Source organism: Canis lupus, chromosome 32 (assembly GCF_003254725.2).
Source record: "Canis lupus dingo isolate Sandy chromosome 32, ASM325472v2, whole genome shotgun sequence".
Taxonomy (NCBI): domain Eukaryota; kingdom Metazoa; phylum Chordata; class Mammalia; order Carnivora; family Canidae; genus Canis; species Canis lupus.
In genome coordinates this window covers 443,930-466,362 of record NC_064274.1, presented here as the reverse complement: position 1 = coordinate 466,362, position 22,433 = coordinate 443,930, and the positions used below count along the sequence as shown (strand labels likewise).

The 22,433-nt window shown below is 40.9% G+C and overlaps 1 protein-coding gene and 1 non-coding gene across 2 annotated transcripts in view; both read left to right on the top strand.

Moving 5' to 3' along the window:
* Positions 1-10,713, top strand: part of PPEF2 (protein phosphatase with EF-hand domain 2) — a 28,029-nt gene extending 17,316 nt beyond the window's left edge. Inside the window, 6 exon segments of the mRNA XM_049104878.1 lie at positions 938-1,080; positions 5,887-5,960; positions 5,963-5,989; positions 6,654-6,817; positions 7,540-7,627; positions 10,053-10,713. Coding sequence (XP_048960835.1) covers positions 938-1,080; positions 5,887-5,960; positions 5,963-5,989; positions 6,654-6,817; positions 7,540-7,627; positions 10,053-10,339 — 783 coding nt within the window. The 3' untranslated portion in view covers positions 10,340-10,713.
* A 3,035-nt stretch (positions 10,714-13,748) lies between these two features.
* LOC112647495 (U1 spliceosomal RNA) lies at positions 13,749-13,910 on the top strand. The gene has a single exon (XR_003128345.1). It is a non-coding gene; the product is annotated as a U1 spliceosomal RNA (small nuclear RNA).
* Positions 13,911-22,433: the final 8,523 nt, after the last annotated feature.

The following is a 22,433-nucleotide window of genomic DNA, read 5'->3' as shown; positions in this document are numbered from 1 at the left end:
GTGTTTGGTTAATTCAAGTTTCTCTACTGTGGAAGTTCTGAGAACTTTTAGTTTCCTATATCCCTTATAAATCTCCAAGAAGAGATGCAGTGTCTACCATTTCCCAATGTACTAACGATGGAAACCTTCACAGGGCATCGCAGGAGGCAGGGTATTCCATGGGAAACTGCTTTGAGGCCTCATACCAGCTCTGATTACTGGTTTGCCAATTGTTTTTTTTTCTTTTTAAGATTTTTATTTATTTATTCATGAGAGACACAGAGAGACAAAGAGGCAGAGACACAGGCAGAGTGAGAAACAGGCCCCATGCAGGGAGCCCGATGTGAGATCAGGCCCTGGGCAGAAGACGGCGCTAAACCGCTGAGCCACCTGGGCTGTCCCCGGCTTGCCAATTGTAACGGCCTTCCCAAGTTATTGGATCCTGCTTGCCTCTCAGTTGATCCAAATGAAATGTTTTCTCTGACCCCTACTATTGTACTTGAGATGAAACTATGAAGAAAGCATGTTGTGGATGTCCCATCAGAATTCAAGCTGTTATTACTTGAGCTCCTGCCTTACTAGAACTGATGACTTTAAAAAATTGAAAAGATCTGGGACATCTGGGTGGCTCAGTGGTTGAGTACCTGCCTTTGGCTCAGGGCGTGATTCTGGGTCCTGGGACCAAGTCCTACATCGGGCTCCCTGCCTGGAGCCTGCTTCTCCTCCCTGTGCCTATGTCTCTGCGTCTATCTCTGTGTCTCTTGTGAATAAATAAAGAAAATCTTATAAATCAATCAATCAATCCATAGGTGAGGCCAAGGAATAGCCTCTGAAATTGAGCAATGCCTGAAATTGGGTTGGGCCCTATCAGATTGATGGTGAAAAGTTTTTCAGTGAACCTGAATGCCTTTCTCTCTCTCTCTTTTTTTTTTTTCTCTCTCTCTCTGTTTTGATTTAGGTGTTAACAATCTTTTCTGCCTCCAACTACTATGAAGCTGGCAGTAACAGAGGGGCCTATGTCAAACTGGGACCGGCCCTGACCCCATACATCGTGCAGTATCAAGCTAACAAGGAGACCCACAGGCTGACTATGAGGCAAAGGCAAGACTTTTTAATGAATGATTTTCAGAAAAACAGAATTATGGTGCTTGTAGAAATGTCAAGCATCATGATATTTATCCAAATTCTAAGTGAGAATTCAAAATATGTGGGGCACCTGGGTGGCTCAACTAGGTAAGCACCCCACTCTTGATCTCAGCTCAGGTCTTGCTCTCAGAGTTATGAGTTCAGGCCCTACACTGGGCTCCACATTGGGCATGGAGCCTACCTATAACAACAACAGTGACGACAACAACAAAATTTAGCTATGTCAGCAGTGAGGTCCACATAGACATAGCAAGAGCCTCTTCTTTGTCCTCCATATACTTTAAGACCTGTACCTTGGCGTCATTAATGAAAGCAACAAATTTGCTTCCTGCAGAACTTATTTTCAATGGATGTGTCTTGGGTAAAGTCCATATACCAGGCCACTAAGTTTTTCCAGGGTCACTCTTCTGTTTTCTCCCTTCCTTAAAGGGCTTGTGTTACCCTATAAGCCACAGACAAAGGTTTTTTGCTTTCTAGGCATTTGACAGATGGGTTTCAGTCCACACATTTGCTGGCTGTCTTCTTCCCGGGATGGAAGCATATAACAGTACTTAAATGGCTTCTGTTGGGATGATTCTAAGTTCTAACCTTGGTTGAGGACTCACCACCCACTAAGTGCTATTATAAAGAATTTATATGTATGTCTCACAATGAACTTATAAAATACATATGAATTTCACTTTTATGGAGGAGATCAGTAAGGAACAGAGGTTAAATCAGCTGGCTCATACTCATACAGCTAATACACAATGAAGGCAAGCCTTAACCCAGGCAGTCTTATTTCAGAAATCACACACATAATGGATGTGCAGTACTGCTTCCCACCAAGAAGATGGTCCCAGAGTATATAAGCTGCTAACAGAGACAGTGTTAGTGCTACTGAACAAGCTTCTTTAATTATCAAGTGAACTAATTAGAAATCAAAACAAAGTTAACATAAACCCAGTGGAAGAGAACACTTTAATGTTTAGCATCTGCTTTGTGTGAGTGCTATAAAAGTGCATTATTTTAAATCACTCTTGAGTTATTAAATATCAAGAGTTAGGTTGGGAGGCAAGATGGCAGAAGAGTAGGGTCCTCGACTCACCTGGTCCCACAAACTTACCTAGATAACTTTCAAATCATCCTGAACACCTACGAATTCGACCTGAGATGTAAAGAGAAAACAGCCGGAAAGCTAAAAGAGAAGGGTTTCACTTCTAACAGGGTAGGAAGGCAGAAAAAAAAAAAAATTAAATGAATAAAGTGGGGAGGGGAACCATGACAAGCTGGGCGAAAGCAGAGCCATGAAAGCCTCTGTGGCAGGAAAGCCCAGCCCTGGACAAGTGGGAACTTTAAAAATCCACATCTAAGTGTTCCCTGACTGAAAAGTGTTTAGCAGGGAAATAGGGCAGAATTGCGCGGGGGGCATTGAAGCCTCAAGATTCCCAGAGACACAATAAGAGTAGGGGTGCCTGGATACACAAAACTCAAAACGGATGAAAGATCTAAATGTGAGACAAGAATCCATCAAAATCCTGGAGGAGAACCCAGGCAACACCCTTTTTGAACTTGGCCACAGCAACTTCTTGCAAGATATACCTATGAAGGCAAGGGAAACAAAAGCAAAAATGAATTATTGGGACTTAATCAAGATAAAAAGCTTCTGCAAAGCAAAAGAAACAGTCAACAAAACTAAAAGTCAACCTACAGAATGGGAGAAGATATTGGCAAATGACGTATCAGATAAAGGACTAGTATCCAAGATCTATAAAGAACTTACTAAACTCAACACCCAAGAAACAAACAATCCAATCATGAAATGGGCAAAAGACATGAACAGAAATCTCACAGAGGAAGACATAGACATGGCCAACACGCACATGAGAAAATGCTCTGCATCACTGGCCATCAGGGAAATACAAATCAAAACCACAATGAGATACCACCTCACACCAGTGAGAATGGGGAAAATTAACAAGACGAGAAACAACAGATGTTGGAGAGGCTCTTGCACTGTTGGTGGGAATGTGAACTGGTGCAGCCACTCTGGAAAACTGTGTGGAGGTTCCTCAAAGAGTTAAAAATAGACCTGCCCTACGACCCAGCAATTGCACTGTTGGGGATTTACCCCAAAGATACAAAGGCAGTGAAACGTCGGGACACCTGCACCCCGATGTTTCTAGCAGCAATGTCCACAGTAGCCAAACTGTGGAAGGAGCCTCGGTGTCCATCGACAGATGAATGGATAAAGAAGATGTGGTCTATGTATACAATGGAATATTACTCAGCCATTAGAAAGGGCGAATACCCACCATGTGGATGGGTGGGGGGGTATCATGCTGAGTGAAGTAAGTCAATCGGAGAAGGACAATCATATGGTTTCACTTATACAGGGAATATAAGAAATAGTGAAAGGGATTATAGGGGAAAGGAGGGGAACTGAATGGGAAAAATTAGAAAGGGAGACAAACCATAGGAGACTCCTAACTCTGGAAAACGAACAAGGGGTAGTGGAAGGGGGGCTGAGTGGGGGGTTGGGGTAACTGGTGATGGGCACTGCGGAGGGCACTGGATAGGATGAGTACTGGGTGTTATACTATATGTTGCCAAATTGAATTTAAATTAATCAAGTGAAAAAATCAAGAGTTATTAAACACTCAAGTTATTAAAAAATCAAGGCCAGCATCACTCAAGAAGTTTCATATGAAAATTTAAACTCATTAAGTGATAGTCAAATCTACTGTGCAGGCACATCATCAGGGGAGCTTTACAAAAACTCAGCCGCCCTACCCTCACCACAGCCCCACCAAAGTAGGATCTCCAGGGGTAGGCCCCAGGGAATTGGAATGGCTGATTCCATAGGATTTAGGTGTTGTCACTGCAAAAAAAGTCACTGTAGGGAATCCTATAGAGCATATGTTTTAATAACATAATTAAAGAGCTCTTTGAAATCTTCATCAATTGTATTAAAGCAAGGAAACATCACCTAATTCACCTAGAAGTCACTCGTCCAACAACTTCAAGTTCCTGGAGCGCAGTGGAGAACTTAGAAGTAAGGGGGGAATGTCTCTGACTATTGTTATTGATGGTTCAATGCCGTAAACTCAAAATCTTGTGTTTTTCTTCAGAGAGCTCTCATTCAGCATCCATACTTTCGGTTCACATCAATGCCTCACAATGATGGTTTAGCCTGCCTGCCCTCCACCTGTTGAGATTGATTGCCGGCCCACCTGTTATTAGCTATGTGGCCTTGGATTAGTTACTTTGTAATGCGCATAGTAATCAGACCTTCCCCAGTGGGTGTTGGAGGAAAGAAACAATCCATGCAGAACTCTGCATTTAGTTAATGTTCACTATTTGCTGCTTGCCCTAGGAACAGAGCCTCGTACATCTAGCCGGCTCCCAAAAGTGTCACCATACTATATCCCGTCATGATAATGATGGATGACTGCAATTTGACAGAAGATAGTTTGAATGTTTTGCCAGACCAATGGTTTATAAACTTTGGGGGGGACGAGAGGGAGTCCCATACTTCTTTTTTTTTAAGATTTTTTTAAATTTTTTTTTAAGATTTTATTTATTTATTCATGAGAGACACACACAGAGAGAGAGAGAGAGAGAGAGAGAGAGAGAGAGACAGGCAGAGGGAGAAGCAGGCTCCGTGCAGGGAGCCCGATGTGGGACTCGATCCCGGGTCTCCAGGGTCAGGCCCTGGGCTGCGGGCGGCGCTAAACCGCTGCGCCCCCAGGGCTGCCTTATTTTTTATTTATTTATTTATTTATTTATTTATTTATTTATTTATTTATTTAAATTGCAAGGAAGATTTTCATCAAACATGATTAAAACTCTGTGTGTGTGTGCACACGCACATGTGTAACTTGGCACTTGAAAACATAGGTTATCTGGTCCTCATTTATAGAATGGCTGGCTCTTCGGTGAGGCAAGACAAAGTATATATTTACCTTTATCTCTTTTTTTCTTTACCTTTCTCTCTTTTTATCTTTTTATTCATTCAACTATACATATTTCCTGAACACTTACTTTGGATCTAGTGCCTGTTCCCGGCATTATTCTTTTGATCCAGTAAGAATGAGAAAATTAAATTAGAGCTATTTTATTATTCATACTCTTGTCTTGTGCCTATTTAACGTAATAAATTACAAGGAAAGCATATGAGTATGATAACAGAGACCATTTACTAAGTGCTTTCCAGGTGCTGGGGTTTCTTCTAAGTACTTTGTATGAATTTACTTTTTTAATCTTTACAATAATCCTATAAGATAAGTACCATTTTTCTTTTCTTTTCTTTTCTTTTCTTTTCTTTTCTTTTCTTTTTCTTTTCTTTTCTTTTCTTTTCTTTTCTTTCTTTCTTCTTTCTTTCTTTCTTTCTTTCTTTCTTTCTTTCTTTCTTTCTTTCTTTCTTTCCTTTTTTAGGTACCGTTTTTATCCCTCTTTTGTAGATGGGGAAATTGAGGTGCAGTACAGTAAGATAACTTTACTGCAAAGGTGGTCTCTCTCCAGATCTTTTGCTGTAACCACTGTCCGGCACTATGATGGAGAGCAGCAGGTCCTGTTTGTGCCTAGCAGGGAGAAGTGGAAATGCCAAGGGGAGAAATAAGAGATGGAGCTCTTCCTTCAAAAACTGAGCCCTTTCCCTCCTTCCCAAACTGAGCTCCAGGGAGGCTGAGGCATTAGGAAAGAGAGAAGTATGGTAAGAAAAACAAATCCATGCCTATTTTCTCTATGTTAACTTTTAAATTTTTTCATCTCCTGTCCCAGGATTAGCAGAGTAGAGGAGTCAGCTCTGAGATCTCTGTGGGAAAAGTTATTTGCTTCTTTGGATCTTCTTGGTGAATTAAGAAGCATGATGCAGATAAAACTGGTGAGACCAAGGAAGTAAAATATTCCTAGAAGAAAGCTGGCCAAAAAAAAATCTGTGTTGCAGAAGTTATCAAATCAATATTTGTTGAACTAATGGCCAAAGGACACCTTTGACTACTTTCTTTATTGTATTCAATTTAATGTTCCAGTTATCTTTTCTAAATTTTAAAATTACAAGCTTTTAACAGAATATGAATTTAGCAAAATATAGATGGGGAGATGGTAAAAAGAAATGGAGTCAAAAGGAGGGTGACAAGGCCAGAACTAAGCAAAAAGCAATAGGTGGGGGAGGTTACAAGAAATTTTCCAAGATTAGTAAAAGATTAGTGATTTGGCTTCTGTTTAATGTGTATATATCTATTCTGTGTTCTATTGTCCAAGCTAGAAATGCTGTCTTTGCTCAACTCAATGGAAAGTCTAATAGACATTGACCACATATAGTCCTATTAGAAAGGAGCAGTAACAATTTAATTGGGCATCCAGTATTTTATCTTGCAATCCTGGTTTCCAGCAAAGTCTACCTTGACTAACAAAAATAGTGACAGTGCCCATTATTTTTATTACCTACAGAGAGCAAGAAGTATGCCAGGATAAAAACGTCTGCACTATTGGGCAGGACACTAGACCTATAAGTGACAGGTCAACAAACTTTCTCTTTCCTGTAGGTTTAATCACTCTTAGTGCCTGGGCAGAAGCTGTGGAGTCTGTGCTGCATCTAGGACTGCCATGGCGGATGCTGAAGCCACAGCTGGTGAACAGTTCAACAGATAACACACTGGAGTACAAGTCCTGGCTGGAGGACTTGGCCAAAGAACAACTGAGCCGTGAGGTAATGGTGAGAAATTGGTGGATGAAGGCATATTGTGGACCATGAATCTCCCTATGGAGAACTTTGAATCAGGAACAAATATTGAGAACCCAAAAAAGAAGATGGACGAGAAAATGGAACTATTTGAGTTGAGTTGAGTTTCTATATGTCAGGTTTTGTGTTAAGTGACACATATGTTGCCTCAATTTATCTTCAAAATACCCACCCCACAAGTATAGTATTCTCAGCACCATTATACCTATGGGGACACTGCTCACAGAGCTTCTGAGTTGTAGACCTGGGATTCAAACTCAGGGCTGTCTGATTTCCCTGGCACCATACTGCTCCCCAACCTCCAAAAAAAAAAAAAAAAGGATTTATTCAATAAATACTTACTGAATGTGTAATGTATATGAGGCCTTGAGCTAGGTACTTTTTAAAATAGCTTTATTTCAATATAGTTCACATACCATACAATTCATCCATTCAAACTGTACAATTCAGTGGTTTTTCATATATTCACAGATATGTGCAACCATTATGAGGGTCAATTTTAGAACATTTTCATCATAGACTAGGTACTTCTTAAACCCTTAGATTATTTGGTAGGCTGAGGGCTTGGTGACAAAATATCTTCAGGCTGTTTCAATAGTATCTTATTGTCAGGGTTGATTGTTTGTTAATTATATATTAGAACAAGTCTAAACATGAGATATAGAAAGAAAACGTCTTTTCTTTTGCAGAACATACAGTCAAATTTGCTGGAAACATTGTATCGAAACCGATCCAACTTAGAGGCCATTTTTAGGATCACAGATAGTGATCATTCAGGTAAAGACACTCATTATCCTATCACTCCTGACACAGAGTACGGATTTTACCTCCCACCTTTCAGTCTCTTTCCTGGTTATTTAGCTCTCTACTCAAGCACCTTAGGACCAAAATAAATAATGGTTATGCTTATAAATGGCAGAACTGGAAAAGCACTTGGGCAAGATGAACAATCCAGGTAGAGGGGTAGAGCAGAGAAGAAATCTTGAAGACAAACCTTATGAGAACTTCTCATAGGAAAAACAGCTATTAGAAGATGTACCTAGAGAAGAAAGGCTTTTTAACAATCTCACTCCTAAAGAATTCTTTTTAAAGTTCTTATTCTGGAATCATTACAGATTCACAGGATATTACCAGAAAATGTACAGAGAAGTCTTGTATACTCTCATCCTGTTCCCCCAGTGGTCAAAAGGCCTTTTTCAATATTATTACTCTCTTTCTACCTATTTTTAGGTATAATTCACACACCGTGTAATTTACCCATTTAAAATGTTCACTGATTCTTAGTATATTCATGAGGTTGTGTGACCATCACCACTATCTAATTATAGAATATTTCATCACCCTAAAAAGAAACCCACACCCATTAGCAGTCACTCTCCATCCCTGTCCCTTCTCCACCAGCCCCTGCCAACCATTAATCTCCTTTCTGTCTCTATGGATTTGCTTATACTGCACATTTCATATAAATGGAATCATACAATATTATGGCCTTTGGTGTCTGGCTTCTTTTACTTTGCATAATGTTTTCATCCATGTTGTAGTGTATATTGGTTCTTTATTCCTCTTCATAGCTGGCTAATATTCCATTGTATGGATATAGCACATTTTGTTTGTCCATTTATCAGTTGATAGACATTTAGATTGTTTGCACTTTTTGGCTGTTATTCACAATGACGCTGTGAACATTAGTGTACAACCTTTTATGTGAACATATGGTTTTTTATTCTCTTGGACGTATTCCTAGAAGTGCAAGTGCTGAATCATATCATAAAACTATGTTTTACTTTTTTGAGGAGCTGCCAAATTGTTTTCTACGGTGGCTATACCATTTTACATTCCCATTAACAAGGTTTGAGGGAAAAAAAAAAAAAACAAGGTTTGAGGGCTCCAGTTTCTCCATATCCTCACCAACGCTTGCTACCTGCCCCCTTTATAGCCATCCTTCTGGGTGTGCAGTATCTCATGGTTTTGATTTGCATTCCCTTAATAAGCAATGATATTGAGCATCTTTTCATGTGCTTATTGGAATTTTTATGTATTCTCTGGAGAAATGTCTATTCAAATCCTTTACTCATCTTTTAATTGAGTTATTCATTTCTTTGTTGTTATGAGAGTTTTTATATATTCTGGATATCATGCCATGATCAGATATATGATACAAAAAAAATTTCTCCAACTTTATAGATTGTCTTTTCACTTTCTTGGTAGTTTCCTTTGATGCACAAAATTTTTTTAAAGATTTTATTTATTTGTTCATGAGAGGGAGAGAGAGAGAGAGAAAGGCAGAGGGAGCAGCAGGCTCCATGCAGGTAGCCCAACATGGAACTCGATCCCAGGACTCTAGGATCACATCCTGGGCTGAAGGCAGGTGCTAAACTACTGAGCCACCCAGGGATCCCTGATGCACAAAATTTTTTAATTAAAAAAGTCCAATTTATCTTTTTCCATTTGTTATTTGTGCTTTTGGTGTCATATCTAAAAAATCATGATGTAATCCAAGATCACAAAAGTTTACATCTATGTTTTCTTCCAAGAGTTTTACAATTTTAGCTCTTCCCGTTAGGTCTTTGATTCATTTTGAGTCAATTTTTGTTGGTAGTGCAAGGTAGGGGATTTAGCTTCACTCTTTTACATGAGGATATCCAGTTGTCCACTACCATTTATTGAAAAAACAGTTCTTTCTCCATTTAATGGTCTTGGAATCCTTGTAAAAAAAAAAAAAAAAAGTCAATTGACCTTAGATGTATGGGTCCAAAGGCTTTTTATAAGCAAAATAAATTATATGTTTGGGATGGGTTATGGTTTCTCAGCAATGGCACTGTTGACATGTTGGCCTGAATAATTCTTTGTTTGGGGGTCTATCCTGTGTATTGTAGGATATTTATTAGCTTCCCTGGCATTTACCTATTAGATACCAGTAACACTTACCCTACCAAGTCATGACCATCAAAAATATCTCCAGACCTTGGCAAACGTCCCCAGTGGAAAGGAAGCAGAATTGTTCTCAGTTGAGAACCATTGGTGATCCATTAGTTTTGTGCCATCCCCTTGGGAGTTTAAACCAGATAGAAGGCCTTGAATATCTTTGTTCAACAGTAAGGAGCAGGTGTCCCTGCAAGAATGTCAGAGGAAATGAACATTGAAAACTAGACTGACTCACTGAAAATAACTGAAACTGAAATAACTTCCTCTCTCTGGTAAGGGTTCATCTCACTGGATGAGTTCAGGCAGACCTGGAAGCTGTTCAGCTCTCATATGAACATTGACATCACAGATGACTGCATCTGTGACCTTGCCCGGATCATTGACTTCAACAGGGATGGCCACATCGACATCAATGAGTTCCTGGAGGCTTTCTGCATTGTGGAGCAATCCTCCACAGAGGGTGATACTTCAGACTGCCCCCAAGCCACAAACACAGATAACCAAGCAGCAAACCAAGCAAACACTAAGAACAGCGTGGTGTCCATCACCTATGGTGCCTCATAACCAATATTCAGCTTGTCCCTGGAATAGCCCCCTTATTCTCCATAGATTTATGGAATTTTATGCTGAGAAATTGCCTACCAGTGTGCATCATAATCAGCTCTTTGTGTGTGTGCACATGTGTATTTAAATATATAGGTACCCCATCCCCATCTCAGAAGTTTCACAGGGTAAGACCCACCTATAAATATTTTAAATCCTCAAGTCTACCCCAGTTAAGAACCACTGATAATTTAATCCCATCTTTGTTTTCATTTTATACTTTTTAATTATTATTTTTAAAATGTCTTATTGATAAAGGAAAGTTATGAAAAATTGTGCAATTCCATGACAAACATGGATTCTTTTCACTATTTACTTTTTCTTGTTATAGTTTTTATATAATTATATGTTCTGCTTTTTTAAAAAATAAATTCACATCAATTTATAAATACTTTTCTGTGTTGCTACATAGTCCTCATGATTATTAATTTAATGGCTGCATAATTTTCTTTCAGATGGATGTACTATAATTTATTCAGCCATTCTCCAGTTGTTAAACATGTGCATTGTTTTTAGTTTTTCATTATTATAAATAACACTACAGTTAATAACCGTGCATATAGCTTGTTTTACAAAGTCTTTTGAAATTAAATCCCAGGAATGGATTACTTTGTCAAAGAATATCATATGAGTCTATAAGAAGATTTACTATAAGGAATTGGTTCACATGATTATGGAGGCTGAGAAATCCGAAGCCCTGCAGTCACCAATCTGGAGACCCAGGAGAGCTGATGGTGGTGTGGTCCCAGTCCAAGTCTGAAGGCCTAAGTACCAGGAGGGCCAGTGGTTTAAGTACTAGTCTGAGCCTGAATCCAAAGGCTGGAGAAGACAGATGTCTCAGCTCAAAGAAAGTCATGCAAAGAGAGAGAATTCTTTTCTTTTTTATTCTGTCGAGGTCTACAGTGAATAGGATGTGGCCACCACATTAGGGAGGGCAATCTGCTTTACTCAGTCTATGAATTCAAATGTCAACCTCATCAGGTATACTCAGAAATAACATTTAACCAAAAATCTGGGAATCCCATGGTCAAGTTGACACAAGTGTGAATATTTTAATGGCAACTTGCTTTTTAGGACTGAGCATACTCATAAACTCACAAGCTCTGAGTGTGATCATTTGTAATTTTTGCTAAAGGCAAACAATGGTATGTCCATGCTATTTTAATCTACATTTCTGAATTAGTGTCTCCCTACTTCATTTTATTTTTAAAGTAAGGAAGTTGAGGTCCTGGAACTAGCTGGATAAATGATCTAGTTAATGACACAGCCAGGGCTAGACCCCATGTTCCTGCTCCATTCAGCGTTCTTTCCAGTTTTTCCAGGACTAGATCATCTGTTTGGTTTGACAATGAGGAAGCCCTGGTTCTCCTGACCTTTCTCTTATGTGGCAAACAGTCTCTAAAGTGACCCCTGCCCTCAATGATTTCCGGCCTGCTAGTATTCATGACTTTGTGTGATACCTCTCTGTAAATGCTGGCAGGACCTGTGACTTGCTCCTAACCAACAGAATATGGCAAAGGTTATGGGTGTTAATCCTGTGATTACACTACATTATATAACATTTTTTGCTAGTAGACTGGAGCAAAAGATTCTCCTAGCTGGCTTGATGAAGCAACAGGCTATGTTGAAGGAACCCACATGCCAAAGTACTTTGGGTGGATTGTAGGATCTATAGATGGTTCCAAGTGGTGGCTACAAAAAGCCAGCGTCTCAAATCATCCAGCTATAAGGAAACAAATTTTGCAGACAAACTGATTTAGCTTGGAAGCAGATTCCTCCAGATATAATTGAGCCTCCAGTTGGAAATGCAGCATGGCCAACACCTTGATGGCAGGCATATGAGACCTTGAGTTGAGGATGCAGGGATGTTCAGATCCCTGGCCCACAAAAAACTGATAATAAATTGCGTTGTTCTAAGCCACTAAATTTGTAGTCATTTTTTTCTTATTCTGCTATTCTAGAAAAGTCTGTCTTTCCATTGGTGAGTACAATCCAAAGAAGAGCTAAGATATTATGACCCATGTGTTTATCTTGCCTGAATTAGTAACTAAAAGATCAAATATACTAGCGAATTCATGTGTTTTTTTTTAATATTTTATTTATTTGTGTGTGTGTGTGAGAGAGAGAGAGAGAGAGAGAGCACTCCAGCAGGGATGGGGGCCAGAGGGAGAGGGAGAGAAGCAGTCTCTCTGCAAAGCAGAGAGCTTGATGAGGGGCTCCATCCCAGGACCCTGAGATCCCCACCTGAGCTGAGGGCAGATGCTTAGCCGACTGAATCACCCAGGCGCCCCTGTTTTGAGATCTTTGACATGTCTTCAATTCGTGTTTGGGGGGCTTTGTGTGGTTTATTAAACAATTACTCTTGCTGCTGGACATAGAACACACATGCAGATAAAGTTACTGTTCCGTAGATCTTTAACAATCACTGCTTTAAATGTGAGCATTTCTTTCTGTAGAACTCAAACCTTCTTTTATCTGTATTTTAATTTTTAAAAGATTTTATTTATTTATTCATGAGAGACACAGGGAGAGAGAGAGGCAGAGACACAGGCAGAGGGAGAAGCAGGCTCCCTGCAGGGAGCCCAATGTGGGACCTGACCCCAGAACCCCAGGATCACACCCCGAGCCGAAGGCAGATGCCCAACCGCTGAGCCACCCAGGCGTTCCTCTGTGTTTTAGTTTTAAAACAAAGGAAGAAAGTTCTCAATCTTTGGGTTACTCTTGTGGATTATAAGGGACTTTAGATACTAAGGACAAACTGAAAACCACTTCCTGGCAGGTGTCTGCTGGAATGCCCCAGGAAGTCACCACTCTTAGAGGCTGCCTAGTTCCATTTTGGGAGAGAGGTATCGTTAAGAGTTTTTCATGTGCCAAATATCCACTTGGTATGAGGACCTGAGGTAAGAAGATTTGGACTTCAGTTCTTGGCTGTGGAATCTGGGAGATCATCTGCCAGACTCCCCATAATCCAGCTCTTTAGGTGGCAGGGAGTAGCTCTAAATATCTACACAGGTGTGTTGAGATTCTGGGGGCAAATTAACACAAAAACAGAAGCAGAATTATCTTGACATAACTCTCATCTTAGTCTTAAATGATATGGAGCTGAACCTCTTTATTACTGAGTGATTATACACCGTTTAATTTTTTCTCCCCAAAGAAGATAATGTTAGGCATGCATTTCTTTTTGCAAACAGATTAGATTCACTAATATATTTCATTTTACCTTAAACAGTTCAAATGTACTCACTTGAGGTTTTTTTCTTTCTTTTTCACTAAATTTATTTTTCTGGTATCTCATGTTTGTGGGAAATGATATTGGTTTTTCAATTACAGTATTGAGGTAATCTTTTCTTTTAAAATAAAAGTATCCATACTTACTTGGTAGGGGAGATACCGTGATGATGAAGGTGGTTTTCCCAGGACAAGGTTTATCCATGGCACTCTGATGTGCGATCTCTGAAATTTCCCCTAGTATGGGAAACTCGACTACATAATTTGTGGTAATGAGGGACTGCATTCATACTCTCCCCTAAAAAAAAAAAATAGATAAAATAAAAGTGTCCAATGTTTGAGAAACATTGGCCTTACAGATAAAATCTAAACTCTATGATCTTGCCTGTGCCCACCTCTGCAGTCTCAAATCTGAGCTGCTTTTCAAACCCTTTCTAGCCACTTGGATCTTCCCAAAGTCCCCCAATTATACTCTATCTTTCACAGAGTGTTTCTTGGATCCCACATGGCCTGTGCCCCATTGGCCTACCCTTATTCTTCAAGACCTGGCTCAAATACCTTCTCCTCTACGAAGGTTTCCAGTGACCAATCCCCCCTCAATTGCTTCTCTACAGCACGAGCTTGCCTTGGGTTCCTTCCAGTAGAGTCTGATTCACACACTCAAGACAGTGATTGACTTATACACTAGCCTCCACTGGCTCCTTAATAACACAGGGCAGGTTTCATATCCTATTCACCACTGTGTCTCTAAACTGGCCAGGCACATACTAGGCACTCCATAAATATCATTTGAGTTAGTGAATATTAATAAAGGCCAAAAATATCCTTGTTTCTGAATTGGAATCCACCACCAGCTGACAAATTCAGCATGAACTATCTCTAAGAAGATTAAGGATCAGGAAAAAAAAGGATCATACTGAACTCAACCTCGTCACGGCAACAAAAATTCCTTTTTTTTTTTAAACGTAGAAAGATTAAAAAATGACACAAAGATTTTTACGTAAGTGATAACATGGTGGTGGTGTGAGCATGTGGGGAAGCAGGCACCCTCAGACACATTAGCAGATTGGTGGAAAAATGCTCATTTCTCTTTGACCTAACGATTCTGCTTCTAAATGACCATCTTCAGAAGCACTCTTAAAAGTATAAAATCAATTGCACAAAGTTGTTTGTGGAAACATTGCTTATGGGGATCCCTGGGTGGCTCAGCGGTTTAGCACTGGCCTTTGGCCCAGGATGTGATCCTGGAGTCCCGAGATCGAGTCCTGCATCGGGCTCCCTGTGTGGAGCCTGCTTCTCCCTCTGCCTGTGTCTCTGCCTCTCTCTCCCTCTCTCTCTCTCTCTCTCCCTGGCTATCATGAATAAATAAATAAATCTTAAAAAAGAAAAAAAAGAAACATTGCTTATAATAGAAAAAAAACTTAAATCTCCCCCAGAGTCTATTAATGGATATGGTAAATAAATTATGCACGCCCTATTCCCTACAAAATACCATGCAGCCATTAAAGAGCATACTCTACCATTAACATTATCTGTGGTTACTCCTGGAGTGTGTGCTCATGTGGGACTTTCATTTTCTTTTTTTTTTTTTTTAATATTTTTTATTTGTGATAGTCACACACACACACACAGAGAGGCAGAGACACAGGCAGAGGGAGAAGCAGGCTCCATGCAGGGAACCCGACGTGGGATTCGATCTCGGGTCTCCAGGATCACGCCCTGGGCCAAAGGCAGGCGCCAAACCGCTGTGCCACCCAGGGATCCCTGGACTTTCATTTTCTATTCACATAGTGCCCCAGAAACATTGTGAGTTAAAATTTGGGAACAAATCTTATCACAAAGGCTATTACTACTCAATATCCTTTGAGGTTTTCTAATCCTGATGGGATAGTTTTGCAATTGAAAAAATACAATTTAAAAAAAAGAAAAAATACAATAAGAAAACATTTAAAAACTAAACTACAATAAAAATACGTATTTAAAAATTAAAAAGGGGCCTCTACACCTCAAGAAATTATGCTTTTAAAGCCACTAGTTGTCACTGAGCAAATGCTCTGAATCTCAACAGTGGCTGCCAGAAAATGTTGATCCCTCATCAATCAGCTAGAAATAGCACAGTAATCTGCTCTCAGGGAAATGCTGACATCCGGGAAGTAGCCACATAGAACTTCTGGCACCAAGTGGTTGGAACAGGAAAGGGGAGGCAGGAACACAGGTGAAGCCAGGACATCCTGGAGTGGCCGGACTCAACCTGCACCGGAGTTAGGAATGGGCTCCTTCCAAACCACAGCCGGTCACACAGGTCCCTCCTTAATTTTGGGCCATGAATTTATGTGTGTTGGCTGCCTAGTCTTGACAGTTGGTTTTGTTTCAAAAATGGCTACCTTCAGGCAAAAACCCTTCGAGCACCTAGGGAAGAGTTTTGAAAAAAACAAAAAAATCCAACCTGAATCTGATCAAACTTCTTGTATCTGCTGGATTACAAGAGCTAGAAGGTCCAGAGGAATGTGTGAAATGAAAGTGAGAGTATGTAGTCAAGCAAAATCTAGGGTGGGGACAATACAGGACAAATGACTTGGTTTCTTCAAAAATAAGTTACAGGGAGACAAAACAAAAAGAGATAAAAGGGAAACCCTCAGGTTGAAAGAGCCAGATGAAGCAATTGCAATGTATAGAATTTTCTTGGATCCCTGATCAATGAAACCAAAAAAAAAAAAAAGAAGAAGAAGAAGAAAGAAAGAAGAAGAAAGAAAGAAAAAAGAAAAGAAAGAAAGAAAGAAAGAAAGAAAGAAAGAAAGAAAGAAAAGAAAAGAAAGAAAGAAAAGAAAAAGACAAAGATGTGTGCATACTGATCAGGTATGGAATGATATTAAAGGATTATTATTAATTTTTTAGATATGATAACGATTTTGAGTTTATTTTGCTTTCAAGTCTTTGGAGAAACATACTGAAATATGTGCTTGGATTTGTTTCAAATAAGAAGCAGTGGATGAGAATATAGATGAAATCACTCTAACCCTGAGTTGATCATTATTGAGGTTGGTTGATGATTAAATGAAAGTTAATTACACTATTCTCTTTATGTTGTTTGAATTTTTCTATAATAAGTATTGTTTAAAATTAGATACCAGTGTTCAGATAGAAGGAACAGATTACATACTTGCCAAAGCAAACAATCAAACAAACTTTCTAGGGCACAATTGGAGATAGAGGAGAACCATCGCAAGTCATCAAACTTCTGAGAAGACAAGTTAAGTCAACAGTTTATTCGTTTTGTGGGAGTGGGAGGAGGGGAATTACCTCATCTTGTTAAGCCTCAGTTTCCTCATCTGTAAGATGGACATCACAAAATAATATTTTCCAGGAGAGTCATGAGACATAAATGAAGAGAAGCATATAAAAGAGTATTCTGAGACCCATAAAGTATTACCCAAGTACTAATAGTCACTTACGTGATAATACTACTCATTTATTCACACATATGTTCCATAAACATTTATGAGATGCCAGATGCTGTGTTAGGCACCACAAAGATGATAGGACATTAGTTCTGCTTTGTCAAATTCAGTGTTTCTCAACCCTAGATACATATTAAAGATACCAATGTCTGGGCATCACCCCAGATCATTCGAATCAGAATCTCTAGGTATGGGTCCCGGCATAGGGATTTTTAAATTTTTTAAGCTTCACAAGTGATTGATTCTACTGTGCATACAAGGTTGAGAATCATTTGTCTATTTGATCTTTGATCATGAATAGTGCTGAGCAATCACTAAGAAGATTGGGTCTTGGTTTATGTGGCTCTCAATTTTTTTTTCCCAAACAACTTTTAATGACCAGAGGCATCCTCTAGGTGTTCACTGCCTGGAAGGACAGGTTTTGTCCAGCTATAAAGCCATGGTGTCTTTCTGGCCCCATGTGACCTCTTTGCTGACACAAGAGAATGACAATTTCAGCTATTTTCTATGGAATTTAACGTTGTGTTTTTCTTCCTTACAGGGAATTTATCTTTTCTCTGATTACAAAAGCTTTTCGGTTTTGTAAACTTCCCAGTTTCAGATATGAGCAAGGGAGACTGGTCAAAGTTCCTGAGTCACATTCCAGGTCAGACCTTTCAGAGTTTGCACCCTGAGTCATACTGAACCCTGAAAGCACGAGGTTTGAGGTAAGAGAGTAGTGAGCCTGGTAGCACCATTCTACCCAGCACAGAATTCACCAGCAGCAACTTCTGGTTTGATCGTTCTGTTTATTCCAGAAGGTTCTGAAAAGAAAGAAATAGGATCAGTTGAAATGCCTAAAAAAGAAAAGAAAATCTTGATTGTTTTTTTTAAGATTTATTTATTTATTCATGATAGACATAGAGAGAGAGAGGCAGAGGCACAGGCAGAGGGAGAAGCAGGCAGAAGGAGAAGCAGGCTCCACGCCAAGAGCCCGACGTGGGACTCGATCCTGGGACTCCAGGATTGCACCCTGGGCCAAAGGCAGGCGCCAAACCGCTGAGCCATCCAGGGATCCCCAGAAAATCTTGATTAAGAAAGTAAAATTTCTGGAGAGACAAAATAACGCTCTGAGAGCAGAGTCCCAGATTCTCCAAGTCTCTGTAGTAGAGGTAGGAGTTATATATAACCACGGAAATAAAGGTTTACTTGCAATAACATCTTATTTTACTTCCTTTCTTTACATATTCAGGCACTTTTTTCCTTTGACACATACACTCAAATGCAAGCACCTACATGGGATCTTTCTGGACACAGAGGAAGTCCAGAGAGGAAAAGCATACATTCAGGAATCACAGATGCTAAATGATAGCCCAGCTTTGACCCTTACCTGCTGTGCAATCTGGAGTAAAATGCTTAACTGTTTTCCTATCTGTGAAGTGGGTTCATGATAGTACCTACTTCATGAGGTTGCTGGAGGATTAAAGAAGGTAAAACTTAAATGAGATTTAAGGCGATAAAGAATGCTTAGCACAGCATCCACTGAATAATAAACTGTAATCAAGTTTATCAGAGGGTCTACTGCCAGCAGTCCCCTAGGCCAGTGCTGCTTATACTTCTACATGCGTGTGAATCATGTGAAGACCTTTTTAAAAAGCATATTCAGGGTATAGAGTTCTAGTTTGCAAAGATGGAAAAGTTCTGGAATGGAGTGTGAGGTTGCACAACAATGTGAATGTACTTAATGCCACTGAACTGTACATTTAAAAACGGTTAAGATGGTAAATTTTGTTATGTACATTTATAATGTTAAAAACTTAAACATTACACATCATTACATTACACATTCAGTAGCATTTCTAGCAAGTTCCTAGGCTGATGATCTGATATGAAGACCACACTTAGAGCAGCAAGGTCCTCTAAGTAATGAACCACACCACCCAATTCACACTGCATTTTACCCTTTACATAAGGCATTTCTATATCCCGTGTCTCTGTGGTCCCCACAGTACCAGCACATGGTAGTGTATCCAGAGCAAATGCAATTATCTTAAAGATTTTATTTATTCATTCATGAGAGAGAGAGAGAGAGAGAAAGAGGCAGAGACATAAGCAGAGAGAGTGAAGCAGGCTCCATGCAGGGAACCTGATGCAGGACTCGATCCCGGAACCCCGGGGTCACACCCTGAGCCAAAGGCAGACGCTCAACCGCTAAGCCACCCAGGTGTCCCACAAATGCAATTCTTTCTCCCTTGCAGACAACACCTTGATCTTGGTAGTAGTTCTTTATACCGAATCAGGGCTATCTCTTTATAGAGGCAGATAGGATCTTACTTGAGGGACTCTTCACTTTTTGCTGTTTTGCTGCCTTTTTTAGACCAAGTCTCTGAAGCAAATGCTTCCCACATCGCTTTAGGACTTGTCTTCCCCGTTTATGTTTGTGCTTCAGACCACAGGTGGGCCCCGGGGCCTAAATAGGGAACATCTGCTTCACCCTTTGGCTGCTTGCCTTCCTCCCCAAAGTCTGGCAGGAAGCATTTCAAACATTTTCTCTGCTTTACCACTTTACTGATAGGACAGAGGAATGCTTTGTCATGTCCGTTGAACATGGGACAGGATAGTATTTGCTGGAATTCTCGTCTCTGTTCAGTTGTCGCTGATACGTGTCTGCAGTGGAAACAGAGCTGGGATCTCCGGACTACACTGTGCGAGTCATACGAGCCGTGTCCCCCTCAAAACATCAGTTCTCCGGGGGCTGGCAGGGGGTTCTTCCCGGGAGATCACAAATTCGGATCTGATCAGCTGTTTCCCGCGCCAGAAACCCAAGCCTGTAGATCTGAGGCTGTCACTGAGCCTTCCCTTGGACTAAACTGCAATAATGTAGGTCTCGCGGGCCTCTGGAAGCCAGGCATGGTCACTGGGCCAGCCTGACCTGCACTTACCTCCACTCCCAAGGCCAAGCTGGCCTGTCGGCTCCCCCAGTCCTAGAGGGAAGCACGTGGCAGAGGCCAAAGTGCCTGCTGCTGCCCACAAGGCGGGCTGCCCTGGCCACCACCGCGGCAGGAATTCTCAGGGGTTTCACGTCTCAAAAGAAAGGAGGCAGCTCGGGCACCGCAGGATTCCAGCCCCTTGGAACAGAGTTTCTCCACATTAAAATCATCGGGGAAAGCAAATGTTTTTTCAAAAAATAGTGATGCCGGGGTCCCATCCCCGATCAATTAAGCCAGAATGTCTGGAAACTGGGTATCAACAATTATTTTAAAAAGTAAGTCCAATGTGGCTATGTTGAAAACGTCCACCTTAGAGGGTTTCCGTCGTTTTCTTTTTTCCTTATTTTTACCTTAGAGCAGCAGGAAAGGTAGTCGAAGATGAAGAGACTGGAGCTATGATCATCAAAACAAGACTTCAAGGTTTTTTAATGACAAAATATTAGCACTGGTGTCCGGGCTAAGCAGCAGTTTCAACCACCGTATAATATTGTGTGTTTGCCCCCCTGTGAGGAGGATTGGCTCTGAGGCAGGAGCACGGAATCAAGGGCCAGCGGCCACCTAGTGGGCCCCTGGATTGCTGACCTGTCCCTGAGGGCAGGAGGCTTTGGTGGGCCCCACTCACAGGAAATGCTTACCAAACACTGGCTAGACACTTTGAATTTTGAAATAAAAAGATTTTAACCATAAAAGCGATTTCAAAACTTTATCCCTTTACCTGATAGGTAAGTTTGGAATTGATTATACCATGAAGTAGGTAGTAAGCAAAACAGAACTCCGTGAAGCAAGAATGCATTTACCAAATTCACTTAACATGAGAATATGTAAGACGTGATTACTGGATTTTCTGGTCCCTTTGCAATGCTCACACTCCCCCCCCCCCAGCAACAAGACTGTTTGGACATGCTTTGGAAAAACGAGATCACCAAGGACAAGAGGTAAATAAATCTACATGGCTTACATTCCCTAAATCCATTCTCATAAGTGGATTTAAAGCCATATTTAAAGCTTAGAAACAGGATTCTCCAAACCTGGACAAATATCAGCTTTGTAAAAAATGCTGAATCAGGGCAGCTGGGGTGGCTCAGCGGTTTAGCGCCGCCTCCAGCCCGGGGTGTGATCCTGGAGACCCGGGATCAAGTCCCACATCGGGCTCCCTGCATGGAGCCTGCTTCTCCCTCTGCCTGTGCCTCTGCCTTTCTCTGTCTCTCGTGAATAAAAAAATTTTTTAAATCTTAAAAAAAATGCTGAATCAGAATCACCAACAATGGGGACTCTGAACTTGCAGATGGTATGCTCATTTCCAATTGCAGCTATAACAAATGACCACACTCAGAGGCTTAAAACAACGTAAATTTATTATCTTCCAGTTCTGTAGGCCAGAAATCCCGCCTGAGTATCACTGGGCAGAAATCAAGGTCTTCTTGGGCTGCCTTCCTTTCTGGAGGCTCTAGGGGAGAATTCGTTTCCATGCCTTTTCAAGTTCTAGAGGCCACCCATATTCCTTGGCTCATGGCCCCTTCCTCTCCTGCAGAGCCAACAAAGGCAGGACAAGCTCTCCTGACACCACTTTATTCTGATCTCTTCTGCCTCCCTTCACTCTTCCACTTTTAAGGGCCTTTGTGATTACACTGAGCCCATCCGGATAATGCAGGATAATCTCAACATCTGAAGGTCCTTGACTTAATCACACCTGCAAACTGCCTTTTGTGACATAAGGTAATATATTCACAGGTTCAAGGGATAAGTGTCTGGACATCTTTGGAGAGGGTGGTGATTCTGTCCCCCACTCCCACAGATGGTTAAAGCTCCCCAGATAAATCTGAGGCAGGTTGTCCATGGACTGTCACTTGGGAACTACTGCTGGATGTCAAAGACTCTCTCCATCCCACATGTCTAAGTCCCAGCCTCGACTTTCTTCCACTGAAATTCTCATGGTTCTGACCCATATGCATTGTCATTCTTTTTTTCTTTTTTTAAGATTTTATTTATTTATTCATGAGAGACACAGAGAGAGAGAGAGAGAGACGGAGAGATGTAGGCAGAGGGAGAAGTAGGCTCCCTGCAGGGAACCCGATGTGGGACTCAATCCCAGGACCCCAGGATCACGCCCTGAGCCAAAGGCAGAGACATTCAACCACTGAACCACCCAGGCATCCCCTTCCAGGTGATTTTAATTTATTCTCTCATAAATATGTATTGTCTTTATTTTTCCCCATTTTATTTGGAGAACAATTTCGTTGTGAGCCTTTACTAATCAATAAATGTCTCTTTAGGGCAGCCCGGGTGGCTCAGCGGTTTAGCGCCGCCCGCAGCCCAGGGCATGATCCTGGAGACCCGGGATCGAGTCCACCTCGGGCTCCCTGCATGGGGCCTGCTTCTCCTCTGCCTATGTCTTTG